General features: G+C 36.8%; 1 protein-coding gene across 1 annotated transcript in view; it reads right to left on the bottom strand.

The window, feature by feature from the left end:
- SH3RF3 (SH3 domain containing ring finger 3) overlaps positions 1–23,460 on the bottom strand; it is a gene marked incomplete at its 5' end in the record, with an annotated part of 107,584 nt that overhangs the window by 66,835 nt on the left and 17,289 nt on the right. The window contains 2 exons of the mRNA XM_081326395.1: positions 2,792–2,887; positions 22,584–22,859. Coding sequence (XP_081182521.1) covers positions 2,792–2,887; positions 22,584–22,859 — 372 coding nt within the window. The remainder of the gene's footprint in view (positions 1–2,791; positions 2,888–22,583; positions 22,860–23,460) is intronic.

Genomic DNA, 23,460 nt, shown 5'->3' with positions numbered 1-23,460 from the left:
ATTTTACCTAAGTAGAAACCTGGATTTTTTTGTGGAGAATATCCCTCAACAATACTATTTTCTATGAACATATAATATTGAATAATATTCCTTTAATTTATATATGACAGGCTGTAGACATTTAGGGGAGACATAAAATACTTGAGCAGACTATTAAATTCCTTCACCTTAAACTACCACAACAAAACATATCTGATATTGCTGAGATGTGATTTACTCACAGCTAGTATAATCCAGCTATTTCAAAGTGTTTATAATATAGTCCAGTGATCTCATTTTTGGATTTATAGGCTTAATTTAGTTGAATCTTCTGTGTGAATACTAAGCTTTGTTGGCAGTCCCAATGTACAATTTATCATTGTAAATAATCTTTTTTAAAAAATGCTGGTAAAATACAACAAATAAAATATTTTCCTAATTCTACCCTTTAGTATAAATTTCACATTACCCTATTGATATTACTCCATTTTTGAACAATAATTAGTATTCAGCATTGAATATTGTGAATATGAGTAGAACAACTAAGTCTTAACAGAATATTTTATACATGGCACATGTGTTAAAAATCCAATGCACCCAAGTTGATAGACACCTCTTTGCAAATCTGCATGTTGGATCTTGTACATGGCTCAAGAAAATTTTTCTTTACTAATAGATTTCTATTTTGTGGCTGTGATGATCATTGTGCAGCTTGGAGAAGTTATTCAAAAGCAGATTGTGACATTTATGAGCTACACTGCCAATGAGAGAATGCCTAAGTAAACATTGGGCATTGTTTGTGGTTCAATGAAAAGAGCTGAAGGTTAGGTAAAACTGAAAAAAATCAGACTTATTAAATATTTCTACTCCTGGATAATAGGAATCTTCTCTCTAGGTTTCTTAAAATCAAGTCTCTTAAAGTCCAAGACTCTAGTCTGACTTTATTCCTTGTGCTTGCATTATGTTGAATTTCAATATTGCATGGTGACTCCCCCCTGCCCCACTCCAAGTTATTTTTTCAACAGCAGTCCCAGAACCTATAAGTTTTTTTTTAAGCAATAAAAGTTTTAATGAAAACTTTTCAAAAGAATATGGCCTTGTAAGAAAATAATTTATATATGTTACATTTCTCTTTCATTTCTCAGAATGTTATACTTTATGCCTCTTTCCCCTTTGATGGTACGGAAGGTGGCACTACTGGAAACGGTAGGATCTTACCGAAGATGGTCCTTGAAAATTTCAGCTTCTTCCCCAGATCTTAACAGAAGCAAAATATGAACTAGGAACTATAATCTTAATGACATTATAGAGAGCCAAAACAAGTTAGAATGAATAGTAGACTTCACACCTTAATTCTCAGAATATTTTTGATTGAACAATCCCCTGAAGATTTCTTTATAATAATTAGTTTAGTCCTAGTGCATTGATTGACAGGAGCATAACAGCCAAGAGAAGTCCCACTGTGTACCATTTAATCAAATAAACTGCTGCATCTAACATTATGGGTATAGAATATCATCAGCCATTACACCACCATAAGCAGTCAATGTTTCAATAACAGTTGCTAAAACATAATTTAAAAAATTATAGCTGTTGTCACTGAAGAATTTATATCCAAGGTGCTTTGCATAATATTGAATAACTGTACTGCTGTTGTAAGCACGCAGACAGCTATTTTATTTTTTAATTTTCCTTCAGGTCTTTCAAAGAGAATGGTGACTTATTTCTGAAGGATGGGCTACAACAGTGGGAAGGACTTATTTTGAGAGATTTATTTACATATTATTACATGTAACTGTCATGTTATGAGATGAAGGCTGTGCATGTAGGTTTTCCACTCATTTTACCCTTATAATAATCTTATGAGTTAGATGGATTGGCCTTAAGTTACCTTATATAACATAATTGAATCATCTCCCCACTCCACTCCAACATCTTAACCCTTTTACTACATATGTTGTGATTCACAATCAACAAAATCGTTGTTTCAGTATAATAAACCCAAACATAGGTAATATATTCATTAAGAAACCCTTACTATTGATGTCAAAAACTGAGACATAATTAACTTGTGACAAACTATCCATTTTATCTGTCACATTTCATTGTTACATACAAGTTTCCTTATGCAGTGTAGAAATAAAGTGGAGTGGGAATTATGCATGCAGTTTGGCTAAATTTTATGATCCATATTGGCACAAGATATCAGTGAAAGTCGAGACCCTGCAATGTGAATTAGGGGTTCCACAAGCTGCAGAACTATCAGGTGCAACCAGTCATATATTACATTTGTAGCTTTGATTTATAGGCAAAGGCTGATATGAACAAGAATTTTCCTGGAGAAGCTCACTTTTAATAAACCATTCCATTAGAGGATTAGCTTGGTTAGCAACTTGTGCCTTCAAAAAGCAGCAACTACCTGGATTAAAGGGGAAGAATTCAGTATACTAGACATTCATAGAAATGGAAAACAGCAGAGAAAAAAAGTACATTTTCAAGCGTGTAAATTCAATTCTATAGTAACTGAAGGTAAATTTTCAAGCTGAAGTTTTGACTTTGTTGACTTGTATTTTTCAAAATGATCAATTAAATTGGGCTGTATATTCTTCACAGAAAAGTCTCTGACAGTTTTTAAAAGTGCATTTGTGCTGACAGTGCTATTTGTCTGTGTGTGTGTTCATCTCAGGGCAACAGAAAAATCCTGCACTTTGTGTTCACTATCAAAAGAATTATATCGATTTCACCATAAAAAATCAAATGATAAAAATCAAGCTTTTTCTCTCAACAAAGTACAAAAGTAATCTGGGTTTACCTCCACATACAGAATAGGGAATATTCCAATTTTATCACCCAGCATTCCTTCCGCCCAATTATCATCTACTCTTCGGATGACAGTCAAAATTTCATCCTAAAAAATGATAGATAATGCACAAAATAAAAATAAGATTTTTAAAAATATTTCTGTTTCAAAGGAAGTGGGGAGAAAAAAAATAATTTCTTTAAATATATCTCACAAACTTCTCACAAAGTAAAGCAAAACCAAATATTCTAGGAAGCAAATTATTTTTATCAGAATAAGATATAACTTGTTACACATTTCCCAACTTCTTAAAAGACTACAGTACAAATTAATTTTTTAAATTGCACTTAGCCATTGTTAAAAAAAGCATGAAATCATTTGGTGCTATCTTGACTTGTTTGTAATTTTTGAATTCCAATTATATTTCCATTTCAACATTGTATATGTATATGCATTCAGGATGAGAGCAACAGACAGTTCATTTCTCATACTCAAGACTAATTTCAAAGTACATGCTTTCTAAACTTGACTCTTGTTCAAAGAACCTGATTTTCAAATAAAAACAATATAGATCCCCAAATCCTAAAGCCTGCTCATTCTTGCAAAGAATGCAAGTTATCTCATGAAATGTGCTCATATGATTTACATTAACTCCTTTACTTCTCCTATATAAAGTGTTTTCTTTTTCAATTTCCTCAATTTCCTTTGTCAGCTGTAATAATTACCCATGTCATACCCTAATTATTACAATGGAAAAGAATAACACATGTTTCCTTTTATTGACAAAATCTGGCTTTTCAAATTGGCTGAAATGTTTTGTCATTCCACTAAGTGAAGACTGATGAGGGATGGCTGAAATATTTTTTTTAATGTATTTCCACATAGTAAAATTTAATTTTCATACGTTTTGTAGTCTGATTACTGAGTTTTTCAGATAAGCTGCTTTGAGTATTTCCTGATTTGGTGGCTCCATAGAGCCCAATACATAGAGCCAAGTGAACAAAGAAAGAAAGAAATATCTACTCTGTTACCATTTTAAAACTGCACTGAAGCATCTGCTTACTCCAAAAAAAACCTAGAACTAAAAATATTAAATACTTTGGCCACCTAATGAGAAGGAAGGACTCACTGGAGAAGAGCCTAATGCTGGGAAAGATTGAGGGCAATAGAAGAAGGGGACGACAGAGAATGAGGTGGCTGGATGGAGTCACTGAAGCAGTAGGCGTGAGCCTAGATGGACTCCAGAAGATGGTAGAGGACAGGAAGGCCTGGAGGAACATTGTCCATGGGGTCGCGATGGGTCGGACACGACTTCGCAACTAACAACAACAAAAAAATATTAAATTCGGAGTTCAGGGAATTTGAAATCCATAAAAATCTACTGACCGAAAATGACAAAGATACTATGTAACACAAAAGAAAGACAGATGTTATACTGGACTGAATTACAATTACAAACAATATACTCAAACTCTATTGTCCATAGTACAGAAGCTGGTTAAGCTGTTTCTGCTTCTACATGTATTCTTTGGCTACTGGGCTCCTATGTGTTCTGAACTTGACATTTCAAAGCAAGTATCTGAGGGCAGTTGGCTTGCTCCCTGCCATTCTCACAGAGGATAAATGCTGCCTGCTCCTTACAGAAGCACCTCCTCTTTTTCAGTTATATCCATCTTATAGGCTTTCCCCAATACTTTTTCTTCTCCATCTGCCTAGATGTGATGAATATTAGGGCTGCATATGGCCACAGATTTGAAGGCAGAAAGAAGCAGGGACAATCCATGTAGCATCTGTCAGTAATTCTTATAAACAGCAGACATACTTTCATGCAACTACACTGCAATTCTTGGGAGATGGTGCAGCTTCTTTATTCTTCCCATATCTTTCAAGAATCCTGGAGCAACCTGGAACTAACCTGAGGATTGGAAAAGAGCTGACGTGGTTCAAAAAAGGAAAAATAAGAGACCCAGGAAACTACGGACCAATCAGTCTAACATCAATACCTGGGAAGATACTGGAAAAGATAATAAAAAAACAGCTTTGCGAACATCTAGAAACAAATAGTTATAACTAGAAGTCAGCATGGGTTTGTTAAAAACAGATCACATCAAATCAATATTATTTCATTCTTTGACAAAGTGACTAAATTAGTAGATCAGTTAAATGCTATGGACTAGTATAATTAGATTTCATTAAAGTATTTGATAAAGTAGACCACAACCTACTTCTTGGTAAGCTAAAAAAAAAAGGTGGGATAGATAGCATCGCTATCAGATGGATTTGTAACTGGCTGACAAACCGTACTCAACAAGTAGTCTTTAATGGTACTACATCTACATGGAGAGAAGTAAGCAGTGTAGTACCACAAGGTGCCGACTTAGGCCCAGTAGTTTTCAATAACTTCATAAATGACAGTCTTAGATGAGGGAATAGAAGGGGAACTTATCAAATTTGCAGATGATACTAAGATGGCAGGAATAGCCAACACCCTAGATCAGGGGTGTCAAACTGCTGGCTCGCAGGCCAGATGCATCACCAGGAAACTGTGCCCACCCCATTGCCAGCAATGGAGAAAAAGCTCCAATACGTCGTATGACATCACGTGATGTCACGAGTTTAACATGTTTGCCCTAGATGATAAGCTCAAGATCCAGATGGATTTCAACAGACTTGAACAGTGGGAAATTTAATTTAGAGAAAAGTAAAGTCTTACACTTAGGCTAGAAAAACCAAAAGTACAAGTACAGATTAGGTGAAACCTGACTTAATAGCAGTAACTGTGAGAGGGCTCTTGGAGTCCTAGTGGACAATCAATTAAATATGAGCCAGCAGTGTATGGCAGCAGCCAACAAAGCCAATGCAATCCTAAGTTGCATAAACAGAGGGACTGAATCAAGATCACATGAGGTACTAGAGGAGGCGGAGCCAGCTGTCAAACGGAATGGCTGTGTTGAAACGCCGCTCTGAATGAGCGCGCTGATTTCACAGCCACTTCTCTGTGCCCGGTGGGTTTTTTAAAGCCCCAGATCTCTCGGAGGGAGATTGGATAAGGAGGCACACAGCTGAACGATTCTGGACAGCGATCTGAATCGTAAAAAGCAGGAAAGCCTCGGAGAAGTCGCCTGGGAGAAGGAGACGGCCCAACATGGCAGCCATGAAGAAATGACAGTTGTCAGCTGGACAGAAACAGCAGTGAATTAGCGGGACACCATTACAACTAACCTGGTGCCATGAGTTCCTAGTGAATCCTCGCAAGTGTTCCAGAGCATAAAATCACTCTGGAGAACTTCGAAGAAGAAAAGAAGAGAAGACAGACCCCAGAGTGAAAGGGGGAAAACTACCCCCTCTGTCAGATAGCAGCAATAAAGAGACAGGGGGAAAAAGAGGCTTTACCTTAAAGCAACAAACTCATAAGCCACAAGGATTAACGAATAAGGGTGGTTTCTCTCTTCGGCTCTTGCAATAAAGCTAAGAAGTTAAAAAACCTGAAGAGCAACAGTGCTGACTGAGCAGAGACAGTGGACATTTCGAATAAGAACTGGAAACTAAGTAGCATTAAAGGAGGGAAGAGTGACACTTATAAGTTAAGAAGTAAAGAAATTGCCTTAAAAATATTCTAAAAACAAAAAGGATAAGCTGTAACTGAACTGAGGGTTCAGATAGATAAGAACTAATTGAATATAATTTACTGTATGCTTGAATTGGGAGAGATCAACTAGGAACAAAAGGATGAAAGCTTAAAGAGGGTGAGAAAAATTATTTACTTGCCTACCTTGCTGAACATATTAACATTTATAACTGTTAAGAGATTCATTGTAAAACCTGGTCTATATTGTTAATGAACTGAATACCTGTTACAATATTAGATAAACCTATTGTTATATTATTGTTATATATTATTATATAGATAAATTAGAATTGCAGTGGAATATGAACATTTGAAATTGATTAATATATCAGACTGTTAATTATTGTATATTAAAAGTGTTAGCGTAAGAGGTTTTATATTGTGTTAGCAACAGAACATATTATTGTTAAGATATAAGGTATCAGTGACCATAACTTTAGAAGAATAATAAATATTTCAGGTGTGGCGGAGGGAAAGATAAAGATTGTACACAAGGGGGAGGGCTGGCTGATGTCATTTCGAAAGACGACAAGCATTCCCAACCTAACAAGAGTTGGGACTGGAAGAAGGCAGATAACCCAAGCCACATCGGTGGAACTAAGCCCAGCAGGGCAAAGATTGATAGAGGAAATGATGCCATGTGAGAGAGCAGGCTCACTCAAAGATTTACAATCAATGCTACAATCTATGCAAGAGGTTATGCTGAGAAATCACGAGGACTTGAAAAAAGAAATAGGTGAAATAAGGAACGATACCGGAGAACTTAAAGAGAAGATGGGAGCAATGGATGGAAAATTCGAATGTTTCCAACAACAAATATTGAAAAATGAACAGAAATTATTAGAAATGGAAGATAGAATGAATAAGGAAGAAGAGTAGATGAAATGAATGAAAAACTCTTACAAGCAGACAAAGAATTAGAAAAAACTGTTATTTTGCTTGAAACAGAGAAAGCAGATCATTATCTATGCTTTCAAAACGTGGAAGAAGAGAAAGGGGAGGATCCCCCAGAAATGATGACAGACTTGTTGGTGAGGGCCTTAGGGACCGGGAAAGAGGAAATGGCAAATGAGATCGATGAAATATACAAAATCCACACAAATTATGCGAGAAGAAACAACTTACCTAAGGAAGTACATATTAGATTTGTTAAGAAGTCAATCAGGGACGAGATCTTGCACAGAACTAGAGACAACCCAATAGAATACAGAGGAAAACAACTAACAGTTCTCAAACAAGTCCCCAGGAGGGTAAGAGATTTAAGAAGACCCTATCAACACATCACATCAAAATTAATAAGACAAAACATCAACTTTAGGTGGTTGATGCCGGAAGGGATCCTGGTGATTTGGCAAGAAAAAAGACATAGGCGGGATACGATAGATAAAGCAGAAGAATTTTTTTCAGCATTATCTAGACAACGAAGATGAATCAGAAGAAAGAGAACTAAGAGAAGAGGACACCACAGAGAGATATAACAGAAAGACATGAGAATCACAAAGGCAAAGAACAGGAAACTGAGAGAAGAGAAAAAATGAAATAGGGCAACAACGATGAAAGCAGACTCAAAGAATTTAAGGAAGACAGACCGACGAGAGCGACAAGTTCAAAATATAGGCAGTCAAGTGGAAGAACTAACAGCACTATCATTAAATGTAAATGGTCTAAATTCCCCGGCTAAGAGAAATAAAATTTTGAACAGGCAGACATAATAATTTTACAAGAAACACATATAAAGAACCAGCACCAAGATTTATTAAACTACCCTAAGTTAGGAATTAAATTTGTATCACTCTCACAGCAGAAAAAAAGAGGAATTGTGATATATGTCAAGGAAAGCATCCCAGCAAAACAAATCTATCAAGATGAGAAAGGTAGAATATTGATAATTGAAATCTCCCTGAATAAAAAAAAGTCACCCTGGTAGGAATTTATGCCCCCAATGAGAAACAAAGACAATTTTATAAGAAACTATATAAAGTTATTGGTGACGTTGAATATGAGAACATTTGCTTAATTGGTGATTTCAATGCAATTGTAGATTGAGAATTAGATTATAAATGTGAGAAAGTAAGGAAAGGAACCAGGAGAATACTACCCGGTACTTTTTTCAAAATGGTAGAGGAACTTAATATTCAGGATAGTTGGAGGGAGAGAAATTTGAATGCAAAGCAATTCACATATTATTCAGGGCGTCACCAATTGTGGTCTAGAATTGATATGGTCTGGATAACGAAAGAATTAAATTCAGATGTAGACAAAGTAGCAATAGATATTAATACATGGGCAGACCATAATCCCATTATAATTAAATGGAAAGGACAGAAGACAACAACAAGGAGGTGGACCCTAAAAAAGGCAATCGTAAATAAAAAAGAATTTAAGTGTAAGATGTAAGAACAAATGAGGATATTCTCCCAGACGAATAAGAAAGAGGAGACTAACATCCAAACCTTATGGGATACGGCCAAGGCAGTCATGAGAGGAACCGCAATTGCACATATGGCCAATGAAAATAAAATGAAAAGGCAATATCTAAAAAGATTAGAGGAAGAGCACAAAAAACTGGAAAGAGAACTACAAAAAAAAACCCAACAACCACAATGTAGGGACCTAAAACGACAACTAGATTTAAATAAGCATAAATGGAATATTATAGAACAGGAAGAAATGGCACAAAGAATAAAAAGTATCAGCCAAAATTTTTTTGAACATGCAAATAAACCTGGAGATGGTTGGTTTACAGATTGAAAAAACAAAAAGATAAAAGATGTATTATTAAACTATGCAATGAAGTAGGGGAGATGGTATATCAAAATGAAGAAAAAAAATGTAACGTACGAATTCTATAAAAGCCTCTATAAAGATGATGAAAAGATCAGTGAGGGAAAAATATTACAATGCTTCATGAGCGCAGACTTGCTGAAGGTACCCGAAGAATTTCAAAATATATTAAACAAGGACATACCCCAGGGAATTATAGAAGCAATTAAAAAACAAAAAAGTAACAAAATGTCTGGTCCTGATGGACTACCCTCTGAAATATACAAAAACCTTCAAGAACTTTTGGGCCCAACTTTATTGGATAAATTTAATGAAGTATTAAAAGTAGCAAAAATCCCAAATTCATGGAAAGAAGCAACCATCTCGCTAATTCCTAAAGAAAACTCCGATTTGACCTGCATTAAAAACTATAGACCTATTTCTTTATTGAACACGGATTATAAGATCTTTATGACTACAATGGCAGAAAGATTAATAAGATACTTGGTTGAATTTATCCATACCAACCAAAACGGTTTCTTACCCAAAAGGCAAATAAGACACAATGTTAGGATTATATTAGACACACTAGAATATTATGAATCAAACAATGAAAAACAAATGGCATTGATTTTTGTTGACGCTCAGAAAGCATTTGACAATGTTAAATGGAATTTTATGTTGACCCAACTTAAATATATGTAATTTGGGGAAAGATTTATAAACATGTTCAAAGCAATCTACTCTAAACAAGAAGCAAAAGTAATTATAAATGGAGAATTAACAAAAAGCTTTCAAATACAAAAAGGTACGAGACAAGGCTGCCCACTTTCAGCACTATTATTTGTACTCTCTCTAGAGGTATTAACAAGAATAATTCGAAAAGATAAGCTGATTAAAGGATTAGAAACCAAGAAAGAGACACTTAAACTACAGACCTATGCAGATGACTTAGTTTTTATTTTAGAAGAGCCCCTAGAGTCCAGAACAAGACTAATACAGGTTCTGGAAAATTACGGAGATGTAGGGGTTGAAGATTAACAAAGAAAAAACCAAAATGCTAGTTAAAAACATGTCCAAACTAGAAAAAACTGAGATAGCGAAAAAAATTAATATTCAAATATTTAAAAAATATATTCAAAGGGTAAGGTACCTGGGGATCCAACTGTCAGCAAGATGCATCACACTCAAAAGAGGAAATTATGATAAATTAATAGACCAATTCACAGTAGACCTAGACAGATGAAAAAACTTGCAACTCTCCTTCGTGGAGAGAATAGCGACAATCAAGATGAATATATTCCCTAAAGTACTCTTTTTATTCCAATGTGTACGATTAAATTAGGCAAAGATTTCTTTGAAAACCTAAATAAAATTACATCTAAATTTATCTGGCAAGGGAGAAAACCAAGAATCAAATTTAAACTATTACAGGATGCAAAGGAAAGAGGAGGGCTTGGCCTCCCGAATTGGGAAAAATATTACCAGGCGGCAGCATCTGTGTGGATAAAGGACTGGATAAATCTAAAGAACAGAAGATTGTTAGCATTAGAAGGCCATGACTTGCAGATAGGGTGGCATGCAATATTGTGGGACGGGAAACACAAGGCACATCAGTACTTTCAGAAACGCCACATTAGATGGGCTTTAATAGAGGTGTGGACTAAAATTAAAAAAAATAATTATATAGAAATTCCCAACTGGATATCGATATTGGAGATATTTATGCACCCAAAATTCATGAACTTAGGAAGAGCAATTACATACAAAGATATTCTAGATAAGAACGGAGAGCTGAAAACAAGGAAAACACTATTAGAAGATGGTATAGAACTGGAATGGTGGGCTTACTTGCAAATACAGACACGATACAGAAAAGATAAAAAAGAACCTGGGATAAAATTAGAGAACACAGAATTAGATAAAATCTTATTAGGAACAGAAGACAAAACGATAAAAAAGATATATCAATATTTATTAGAACAAGACATGTTAGAAGAACAGGTTAAAGATACAATGCTAATCTGGAGCAAAACTTTTGGCTATACCATTGATCTAGACAATTGGCAATCACTATGGGACAGGAACAGGAGGCTAACGCTAGCCATCACCTATAAAGAAAATTTATACAAAATGTTTTATAGGTGGCACCTTTACCCCACAAGGCTAGCAAAGATGGATAAAAAAACCTCACTGACATGCTGGAAATGTAGAAAGTTACCAGGGACCTATTGTCACATGTGGTGGGAATGTCTAAAAGCTCAAAACTTTTGGCACCTGATAAAAAATTGGCTTGAAGAGATAACATAACAAAAAATTGAACTAAGACCCGAAACCTTCCTACTAGGGATTATTAACAATAAATTCAACAAAGGATCTTTATACTTAATACTGCATATTTTGACTGCAGCAAGATTGGCTTACGCTCAAAAATGGAAAAGGAAAGAAACCCCTACTGAAGAAGAATTAATAAGCAAAATCCTATCCTGCGCTGAAATGGATAAGTTAACATTAGAGATCAAAAACAAAACCGAAACGGACTATTACAAAATTTGGAACAATGTGTACAAATGGCTAGAGTTAAGGAGGAACGCTGGGATGAATACCGACTGATTAGTTGATAGTTTAGAAACCTTTTACAGGATAGAACTGAAAGATACTTAATTACATTGTAGACAAATGAATGTTCACTAGAAAACTCACAAATGTTATATGCACACTTTGTTACAATGTAAATTTCTTCTTTTTCTTTTTTCTTTTCGTTTTTTTTCTTTATATATAAGGTACCGTATATACTTGAGTATAAGCCGACTCGAGTATAAGCCGAGACCCCCAATTTCACCCCCCAAAACTGGAAAAAGTTATTGACTCGAGTATAAGCCGATCCGCCGTTCTGCAAGCCTCCGCCGCCGGCGGAGGCTGGATCCGCGCTCTGCAAGCCTCTGCCGCCAGCAGAGGCTCGATCCGCCATTTTGCAAGCCTGAATACACAGGAATACCCTGTGTGGCCGCGGCTCTCGGGGAAGCCCTGGCTGTCCGCTTCCTCGCTCCACGCTGCCATTCAAGGCCCGCGCGTTCCCCAGGCAAATCGCGGCGCCCAGCAGGCGAGGAAACACGCCCGCTCCAGTCGCCCCCCCTTCCCTCAGGAGACGCGAAGCAAGTGACCGCCCGGAGCTTACCGAGGACTTGCGCGCGGCCGAGGCTTCGGTGCTTCCAGGATTGCGCGCACCTCTCCCAAGCCGCCGCCGTCCGGAGACCTGCCGAAGTTTGGGGAGGTTTGGGGAGGTGCGCGCGCACCTCCCCAAACCTCCCCAAACGTCGGCAGGTCTCCGGACCTCCGCGCCCTGCCTGCCTGCTTCTTTCCGCAGCGGAAAGAAGCAGGCAGGCAGGGTGCGGAGGTCCGGAGACCTGCCAAAGTTTGGGGAGGTTTGGGGAGGCGCCCAAACCTCCCCAAACGTCGGCAGGTCTCCGTTCCTCCGCGCCCTGCCTGCCTGCTTCTTTCCGCTGCGGAAAGAAGCAGGCAGGCAGGGCGCGGAGGAACGGAGACCTGCCGACGTTTGGGGAGGTTTGGGGAGGCGCCCAAACCTCCCCAAACGTCGGCAGGTCTCCGTTCCTCCGCGCCCTGCCTGCCTGCTTCTTTCCGCTGCGGAAAGAAGCAGGCAGGCAGGGCGCGGAGGTCCGGAGACCTGCCGACGTTTGGGGAGGTTTGGGGAGGTGCGCACGCACCTCCCCAAACCTCCCCAAACTTCGGCAGGTCTCCGGACGGCGGTGGCTTGGGAGAGGTGCGCGCGATCCTGGAAGCACCAAAGCCTCGGCCGCGCACAAGTCCTCGGTAAGTTTTTTTGTTGACTGGAGTATAAGCCGAAGTGGAATTTTTCAGCCCAAAAATTGGGCTGAAAAATTCGGCTTATACTCAAGTATATACGGTAATACTAATAGCAATGTTGAAGCCAGGGAAGCTGTAACATGTCCACTTTTGTTTTTAATTGTATATTCAATAAAATTTCTAAAAAAATAAAACAAAGATCACATGAGTTACTAATACCACTCTATAAAGTCTTAGTAAGACCACACATTTGGTCACTACACTATAAAAAAGATGTTAAGAATCTAGAAAGAGTGCAGAGAAGAGCAACACAGATGATTAGGGGCCTGGAGGCTAAAACACATGAAGAATGGTTGCAAGAACTGAACATGGCTAGTCTAGTGAAAAGGAGGACCGGGGTGACATGATAGCAATGTTCCAATATCTGAGGGGCTGTCACAGAGAGGAGAGGAACAATGTATTTTCCAAAGTACCTAAAGGCCAGACAAGGAGCAATGGATGGAATGGAAACTGATCAAGGAGAGATTCAACCTAGAAATAAGGAGAAATTTTCTGACAGTGAGAGCAATCAAACAATGGAACAGCTTGCCTTCAGAAGTTGTGGGTGCTTCATCACTGGAAGTTTCAAGAAGAGACTGGACAGCCACTTGTCAGAAATGGTATAGCGTCTCTTGCTTGAGCAGGGGGTTGAACTAGATGACCTACAAGGTCTCTTCCAATCTATTATTCTTTATTCTGAATCAGCTTTTTGCTTTCAAATTCAAAATTCTATCCAACCCTAATGAATATAATACAGTGAAGCCTTAATTTAACAGATTGCCCATTTGGCAGACTTCTGATGCAACAGACCACATGTCTATCCAGATGTTATGTTGAAATAATGGGCCAGCCTGTTGCATTAAAGCCCATAGTTTGAATGAGGCATTATAATTATATTGTTTTATATTAAAACTATGTTATATTATATAGTGAAAGAAATCACCCAACTCACTTCACAGAATTGTGTGGGGAAAATAGGAGGGAGTATTATGTACGTTAGCTGCCTTGAGTTATTTATAAAAATAATAGGTGGAATAAAAATAATTATATGCACAAATAAATTGCAAATTAATGAATACTGAGAAGTTTAATGGGCTTTGGTCTTCTCCAAATTATCCATTAAAGTGGGATTTTTCTGTAATAAACTTTGCAATGAAAACGTTAAGAACAGAAGGAAATGTTTCTATTTATAAAAGAACCGAAGTTCAACCACTAAGCTAGGGATGGTATGATATCCACTTAGTTCATGTTCACCTAACTCACAGTTTTGACTCCTTATGTGAACTAAAACAATGATATTGACCCAGATTTGCAGTTCCTCAAATCTTAAGATGTACTTCATAGTGTAAAGATATGTATATTGATTTGTATATTGGTGGAAAGTATACAGAAAGATGCATACAAGGGAAAATATATACCAACAAATTATGCTTAGAAAAAATATATAAAAATATACATGGGAAAGAAATGTATAGAAATATTTATGCTGTGAGAAATATATGCAAGGTCTTCATGTCAGCTTAAAAAAAAATAAAATAACTGGCAAGGAAACAAGATGGAATAAATTTAAGGCCAGAAAAAAGGGAGCACAGCAAAATTGTTTTGGCAGATGCACTGTTTTGTAGACTAAGCTGTCTGCCTAATTTCCATCTCGTATAGCTATGGAGTGTTATATAACTACACGAGGAATGAAATCAGTGGGATGATACTAGTACACAAGATACACCATTTGGTGGAAAAAAGCAGACCATTGCCAGCTTTGTAAAGTGCCTTTCAACATTCCACTGAAAAATTTAATGAGTCAATCCAGGTCCTTTCTGACTCAGATCAGTTTTCATGTCACATTTTATATAAAAATGTCAGATGCGGGCAACATTTACCATTCTGCTTTACCACAACATACAAATTACTGACATACAGTTCCCTGAACTATTTATATTTTATGTTAACAAAAACAAAAATTGGCAACCTGTATTTCTACACCAAGGATATACTGGGAAAAAGCAAAGGTTGTACTAACATCCTTGGGAACCAACTATTTTATCCTAGTCCATATTTTTCACTTTGTCCTTGTTTGCAAAACCTGTTATTTTACATAATTTATTTGGATCTATAATTCATGGGGGGGGGGCGGCGTCACCAAGGACAATGACATGTCTGTAATAGACTTTGTCTGCTAACTTTCAGGCACTGTGACCTTACAGACTAGAAACTAGGAGGAAGAGGAGGAGGAGGAGGAGGAGGAGGAAGAAAGGGAAAGCCAGAGATTTTCAAAAGACTTAGAAACATTGCCTAGTACCATGCTGTGTTTGTTGTGGAATTTGGCAGGTATCCTACTCTGACCATGATGAGCTCCATATGTTCAGGATTCAGGCACAGACTTGACAGGAATGAGTTTCTCCTGTCCAGATTGGTTTCTTCTGCTCTTTTAACTCAAGACAAATTCAAGAAGATTAGACTAAACCTATTAAAGGCGGCTTCTGAATCTCTCTGAATCAACTCTGGCTGCTGAAGAAGATGCTGATTTGTGCACTGCATGTGAATTTCTGGAAAGCATCTGACTGGTTAGTATGTGAGATGCTAGATAAATCCCTTAACATGACCTAACAGGATTCCTTTGTTTTTAAATTGTTATACATTGACTTGGGAACATCTTTTAGAAACAGGATATGAACTGAACCAGGAAATAAACAATCCATCATTTATTTACATAAATGATGAAGTGCCACTTGATCTTACTGCACGGTCTGCTATTCTATGCATACTGATTTCCATCAAGCAAAGCTGTGAATCATTGTTTCAAAATTGTTGTCTATGTGAGATGTTATGTCCTTTCTTCTGTTCCTTTTTGCTAATATGCCTCAGAATTAATCACTGCCTGACATCTGCTCAATGTCTGTTATTGTTAAGATAAGAAATTCTATTTTCTCATTGACATCAATGGCTATGCTGGAAATCAATCACTTCAGTCAAAATTGATTTTATTTTTAGTAAATGGAGTAGAAGTCAGCTATTTTTTCAGAGAGGGGGAAATTATTTGGAAAAATGTTACGAACAGTGTCATGCTACACATAGTGGCATTTATTAACATCATTCCTGGCATATTTTTTTTGAAAAAAGTAGAGCTAAAGTGTGCAAGAGAAATATAGAGATGATGACAAAATAGTATATTTTCCACTGTCAGTGCCATCCCTGTTTGCCAGTTGGTAATAATAATGTACAGCTACTTAGAATTAGGGAAAAAGAAATGTATATATATAAGGATAAATGGCAAAGGTCTAATAAAAGTATTTGAATCAGACAAGTATACATAAATAAACAAATTGAAATTGAAAAATATGTGAGGACGGCCATCACAGTTTCTCCCGTACTCATTAGCTTCATATGTCTCACATATTCTTTAATGCCCTTTTAATGGTAAAGCAATGCTCTCAGCTGAGAATGAGGAACAAATGTTTTGAGGAATGCTTGCCCACAATTTTTCTTCAAAGGAGTACTAAGAAAGGATTTGAAATAAGAAGGAGCTATGTGCCTTCTGAATCTGCTTTGCTTTTCCATGGTGTGCCTGAGTAACAACACGTTCATTTAACTCACAACAATCTGATAGTAAGGTTATGCTGAGAGACTGTGACTGGCTTCAAGTCACCTAGATAACAAGCTATCTCCATAGATTGAGGAAGCAGTTATTTCTCCCACGGAACAGTGGGAGAAGAGAGGCAAAGGGACTTCTTTTGATCTGCTTAAAAACATGTATCTTATGGTTTTGCCTTCTCTGAACTGTTTCAGGTTTTTGTTTTTCGTACCTTTCAGTCATCCTTGGCAAGGAACCATGGATGTTCTTGCAGTTTTCTTGGCAACGTTTTCAGAAATGGTTTGTCCTTGCTGTTATCCTATGGTACTTGAGAGAGATTCACTAGCCCAAGCTCATCCCTGCTGGCTTGGTGCCTAAGATGGGACTAGAACTCACAATCTCCCACTGTCTAGCCTGGTGCTTTTGCCCTCCCACACCAAACTGCCACTTGTTATACTTCTACCCAGTGATTATAAGAATTTTGTTCATTTCTGGCTTTTCTTTCATTTACACCTTATCTTTAAGATAGAGACCATCTTGTTGATCTGTGAGCTTTTCAGCTGGCAGAGTCATATAATAACTAAATAAAACCTCTGCCATTTCAATTGATTAACTGCCTCTTATTAAGTCAGAAAATCTTCCCAGAAGAAAACAAGAGCAAACATCTTCCACAATGCTGCCAAGAAAACTCTATGACTGGATTTATTATAGGTCTTTCTACTTTTTATTAAAGTGTAGTCAATCAGCCCTTCATTTCAAAATCACACTTTTCTTTTAAAATAATGCCATGGTTATCTACTTCCCAATTGCTCAAAAACACTTTTTGAATAGAATCTGCAATCACCTTCTGTTCTGTTGGCCATACAATATTGCAATACGTTTTGCAGAAATAAAAAATGCTCACCTCTCCCAGTGCAAAAGCGAATTATAATAAATTGCTTCCACCCACTTCTTCTCTCCTACTTTATATGTGTATTTGTCTGCTTCCTCCCTGCAGAGTAGCCCCAATGGAGTAGAGGTGAAAAGCTGTCAATTCTCCTAAGCCTTAAAAGGACGGCTAAACCCAGGTAGTTGGAGATGGATTAAAACAAGAAATTCTACAAAGGGAGAATAGCTGTAAGGTTTACAGAGTTGCAGTGTTTGAAACAAAAGGTGACTTTTTCCTAACCCATAAATAAATAAGCATAGTCTTCAAACTTAGCTGACATGTATTTAAAATGGCACAATTTCCTTGGGGTGGAAGCGCCCTATCTGTGTTGAGAAGCACTCAGTTCTAATGGCCCAGAGTGTTCAAAACAGAAGCTGGCCATCAGAACCGGGAAAGCATTTCTGAAAAATAGTTTGTTACCCACTTAATTATTAGTGCTTGAAATATCTGTTCAGTAACATGTAAAATGAAAATGTTTTTTAAAAAATGTAAAGCAAGTATCTTAGCAAAAATAAGGCAGGGCTTAAATCAATATTTTTCAAGGCTGGCAACATTAAGATATGTGGATTTCAATTCCCAGAATTTCTCAGCTAACATATGGCTGGGGAATTCTGGAAGTTGAAGTCCACACATCTTAAAGTTGCCAAATTTGAAAAACACTGGCTTAAATACAATAGGCATATGAACATTTTGTTTCTTGAAGGAGGCAAGAAACAGAGATCTCTTTTCCCCAAGTCAAGATATTCAACAACAGTCCTACTACGTCGTATCTGAGAGAGATAACCTCACAAAATGCCTCTTTTCCTTTCCTGTCTTATAAAAATTGGGTGGGCAGCTTTAAATAATTTTAGATTGGAATTACAATCTAAAAGAAAGTATTGCATAGATCTCCTATTGGCAATGAGTCTCCATATCTATACCACGCAGTGCTTTTTTGTAAAAAAAAAAAGGTGCCAGAACTCACACACGTCATACAACTGCCTTGCCTACCCTACAAGGTTCCATCCAAAAAAGGTGCCGGAACTCCATTCTGGGTGTTCTATGACAAAAAATGCCCTGATATCATGTCTATTTCTGATATTGTCTGCTTCCTGGAAAAAGCTGAAAACAGAGGTCTTAGAATAATGCCATGATCTATGTTTGGGATTTTATTTCTTTCATATATATGTTTTAAATTTTACTCTATATTCTTATTTTGTGAGCCACCAAGAGTCCTAAGATTGTGGCAGTATATAGGTTTGATTATTAAAAGATGATAAATAAATAAAATAAGATGATAAACATCATTTTATAATAATAGATTTTACAAGTAAAACTGTGAAATCAATTCTTATAATATATCTATTAATGTAGCAGTCTTAAATTGAATCAAACCATAATAACTAAGGTAGTGCTTAGTTCACATTCATTCATTTAGTGACTGTTCAAAGTTGCAACAGCATTGAAAAAGTGACTTCCTGTCCTCCAACTTACAACCGTTACCCAAGGTTGCATAATCCAAATTCGAGGGCTTGGCAACTGGCATTTATTTATGAAGGTTGCAGCATCCCAGAGTCATGTGATCTCATTTGTGACTTTTCCAGCTGGTTTCTGACAAGCAAAGTCAATGGGGGAAGCCATATTTGCTTAAAGACCATGTGATTCAATTAATAACTGCAGCGATTCATTTAACATCTATGGCAAAAAAGATTATAAAGTTGACTCACTTAGCAATTCCCTTGCTTAGCAAAGGACATTCTGGACCCAATCACAGTCATATGCTGAAGACTACCTGTACTTTAAATGAATCAAAGACTTGTTTAATGTAAAAAAACTTATCATTTTTACTTAGTTTGGATTTGATCATACAGTCTTACTACTGGAAAGCCATTAATAGAAATAAGATGGTCAAGAGTCTCACTCACACAAACAGGATTTTTTCTTCTTCTCAGCCAAGATGAAATGAATATTTTAGCCTGCATCTCTCAGAGAAATCATATCAATGACAACAGATAGGCCGTGTCATTGTGGTGGAGCTGAGTGAGTGAGTGAGTGAGTTCAGTAGTGTGTGGGATCTGGAATCTATCTCAATAGGAATAGCTTCTTCAGCAGAGTGACAACTATAATTAGCATAGAAACGTCTGACGAAATAAAGACAGAGTGAAATCCAGAGATGAAAAATAGATTATCTGCTGTCAGAGAAAACAACAGAAAAGTACCAAAATTATTCTAGGTGACAAGGCGTATATGGCAGGGAGGAAGCTGAAGAATAAAAATGTGATGGGGAAACAATGAGAGGCATGAAAGGAGAGAAGAATCAGATTAGAGATAGTAATCATATCAAAGTTGGATAAAAAGCATCTACAAAGTTTACTGGAGGGAGAAAAACTTATTAGATAATGATATAAGATGCTCATCCAGGAAAAAAAACCCCAATGTTTGGTGGATGCAGAAAATAAGAGAGTTGGGCATTTAGGTCTCTGGGGAAGATGAGGAGACTCTCCAAGGTCAACAAAATGTTATGGGGCTGATCCACAGCCTTTTGTTTCATGAGGTTAGGAAGCCGGCACACAATTGAACAACAGTCCTACTATATTGAGTACTGGAGGTTGAAAATCCCACACACCTTTCTTTTCCTTTTTGGCAGTAAAAACATTGTAGCAGTAAATTAAGTGAGTAACAGTTTGTTGCTTCCTTATCATGACAAATAAAAATAGTTAACTCTGGAGACTAATTCAATCAAAATGTGTTAATGAAAATATTTTCTCTTCCTTTAGGACTGCCAGAACCGGGTGCAGGAATGATTAATTATTGTTTGTGGAGCTGCAGTTTTGAGATACTGCTAAGTTCTTGGTTTTCTTTCCCACTAAATAGCTGCATCTCAGAGGAATTAAAAATGCTGAAGTTCCTTCATATACACAGTGATGTAATCTTCATAAGATTATCAATATAAAGAAGGGGTGTCAACTCACAATGTCATATGATGTGTCACGACGTATCACGACTTTTTTTCCCATTGTTGGCAATGTCAGTTTGACATCCCTGATATAAAGTATCTATTGATAAAATATGAATTTTCTAGACCTTTCCAAAATGGATTTTACCTTAGCAAAAAGCCCACACCTTCAATGAAACACTTCCCATATTTATGAAAATGCAACCTAACATAGGTTAATCAAATTTATCATTTTAGGATTTTCTTCGGTAGAAACATGCTTCATACAATGACATGCAAACAGGTAACTTTTGTTTTCATTTTATTTAAACTGTATTAGATACTTCCAAGATACTTCACAGAAAAGACAATGCCTTCTTTTAGAATGTACTCAAGTTAAGTCAAATAACATCTTCCTATGCTTTCTTCATATTCTGGAATTTTTTTATCTCATGGCTTTCCAAAACTGACATTTTGATTTGGATCTTCCTCAAGCTTTTTATCCCCAAGGAGTCCACACATAGAAAATATTAGGAGCTCTGACTGCTATATCATGTCAGATCTTCCAAATTTGCTTGTGCCCACCTCTCCTCCTCCTTTTTCTCCTCCTCCCTATTGTTAGTACCCTTTCAAGTACTCCTTACTTTTTTGATCTCCACGGTTGTTCTTCTCATTGGAAAAAAGGCAGGGCGAATTGTGATGACATAATTCAGTGTAACCAGACACTTGCCTAACAATATATTCAGTATTAGGGAAAGATGGATATGCCTGTATTAGTCTACATTAGTGTATTGTAGGAATGCACAGCCACAAAATCCCAGCTGCATGATTTATTGTAAATATAATGATATTTTTAGTTTTTAGGGTACCACAAACCTTAAAACTTTAAATCTTTTTCAATTGCTGCTGCAAAAATGAACATGATTCATCTATGGGACATAAGAACAAGGCAACTATTCCAGGCTTTCATAACAATATCCTATGGATAAAGCAGCAAAGTCTTAATGCTAGATTTCAGCTGCCTAAAATATATCATGGTCAACAAAAGCTGAACATTAAGGCTTAATCAGTGCAGTTCTGTAACCTGAATGAGCACAGTTATATTAATCTTTGAAAGGTTGTGGACCATAGAGCTATAGCAGAAATTTCAGTCAGTTTTGTGCTAACTTTTGGTTCTAAGATAATACTCTTATATTCTCCAAAACTAATGATGTTTAAGGATCTTAATCTCTCTTTCCATTCAGTCCCTTATGATTCTGGTCACGTCCCTCCACAGTTCATTTCAAGCACTGAATTCATATTTTTGTGGTTTTATTTGAAATTGGAGAAACTGGAACTTTTTTTTTGTAAGACTGAGGTTTGTGAAATCTGTTTTTCAATTGGTTTACTCTTATTTTGCTTGGCTTATCTTACATGCTGAGCAAAGTGTGTTCTTGCTTAGCATGTTCTGTGACCTAAGAGCAACCCAATTTCAATCCTTTGAATCAGTTTTACTTCCAGTCATGTACTCTGTGGTTCTCCAGCTGATGGTTTGGTCAATTGTAGCCACTAACTGCAAGGACCCCCACTTTGTTTTACAACAATGAGTCCTGTTCTGGAGCCTAACTGACAGGGCAGAAAATCATTCACTAAATGGTAGCAAATACAAGAAAAAATATTTTTGAAACTATCCCATTATATTAGAGAAGCATTCATTTTCAAATAAAAAGTAATCATACCACATCACTTAAATGTTGTCTTTGTAAGTTTATCATTCCTTCAGGCTACAACTCCTTCCTTGTTGCCTGCCTGAAGGAAAATAATCAGAATGACAAAGTTCAGAGGCCTTTCTGGGAATAATGTTGAGCACAGGCATCATTGCAAGCAATAAAAAAGGTCAAGATGGCAGCCACAACCACATGATTGGAATCTTGTCTCTCTTTACATGTGTTATGAGAAAAGAATGTTAAAAAGGGTCGGGACTTCAATTATGTAAGTTGGACTGCCAATATGCCTTTTTTTTTAACCTCCTGCCCTGGAAACCTCTGAATTGAGCTCTGTGGTAGCTCCAAAATTCATACTTTAAAGAATAGGGTTTTAAAGCAAATACATTAGAAACTATAATGAAACTAATTAGAAAAGGGGGGACATTTCTACCTTGGTAAAAGTCAAACAGTCTTTGTCTTGATCTTTGTCCTTTATTTCAAAGTCATAAAGTGCTTTGCCTTGTGGAGGAGCTGGTGGAAGAGGCTTGATACACTGGATGTAGCTTGCTGGGAAAAAGCCATGATTTCCATTCAGTTCCCCATGATACCAATTCTCATCTACTTTTCGGCGCAATATAATAAGGTCCCCTTTGTTAAATTTGAGGTCACCAGGTTCTTTCCCTTCGTAGGCATAAAGAGCTTTTCCATAGGGAAGCTGAGTGGGGTTCTGCAACAAAAAAAGGAAAAATACTATGTACTATTATGCAATTAATTATAATATACATTATTGTTACCGTTTGTTGCATTTTGCCGTTTTAAGTAAAGTTCAAAAGGCAGTTTCTAAAAATAAAATGTTTATCACAAAATTAACAAAGGCTTTTGAAATAACTAGAGACAAAACAAGAATAAGCTTAAAGAAAATAGCATTTTTGCCTACCTAATATTAGGCAGCAGTGGTGCAAAATGTGATTCTTGGAAGACTCTTTCAAACCCAACCTTTTTTCTTCTCCCTCCTTCCCAAATTATTTTGTGTCAACCATTTCTCATCTTAGAATTCACTACAAAATAGTTTAGTATGAGGCAACTGCAAATCAAACTCTTATTTCCTGCACTTGGGACAAAAAGTGTCTCACACTATTTGCTTTTCAGGACACTTATGTAAGAATGTTTTGTATGCCCAACAGCTGTTTTACAAATTGAGACTGTTAATAAGGTAATTATCACTCTCTCTATCCACTATATTTTATTTTTCTCTTACTACAGAGTTTTCAAATCTTCTTCTCTTTCAGTGAGTGAATTTATACTCGTTTGAAGAATAGCAATTGGAA

The sequence above is a fragment of the Vipera berus genome (genome assembly GCF_964194415.1).
Source record: "Vipera berus genome assembly, chromosome: 4".
Classification (NCBI taxonomy): Eukaryota; Metazoa; Chordata; class Lepidosauria; order Squamata; family Viperidae; genus Vipera; species Vipera berus.
The sequence above is the reverse complement of the archived record's forward strand: the minus strand, read 5'-3'. Positions and strand labels throughout refer to the sequence as shown.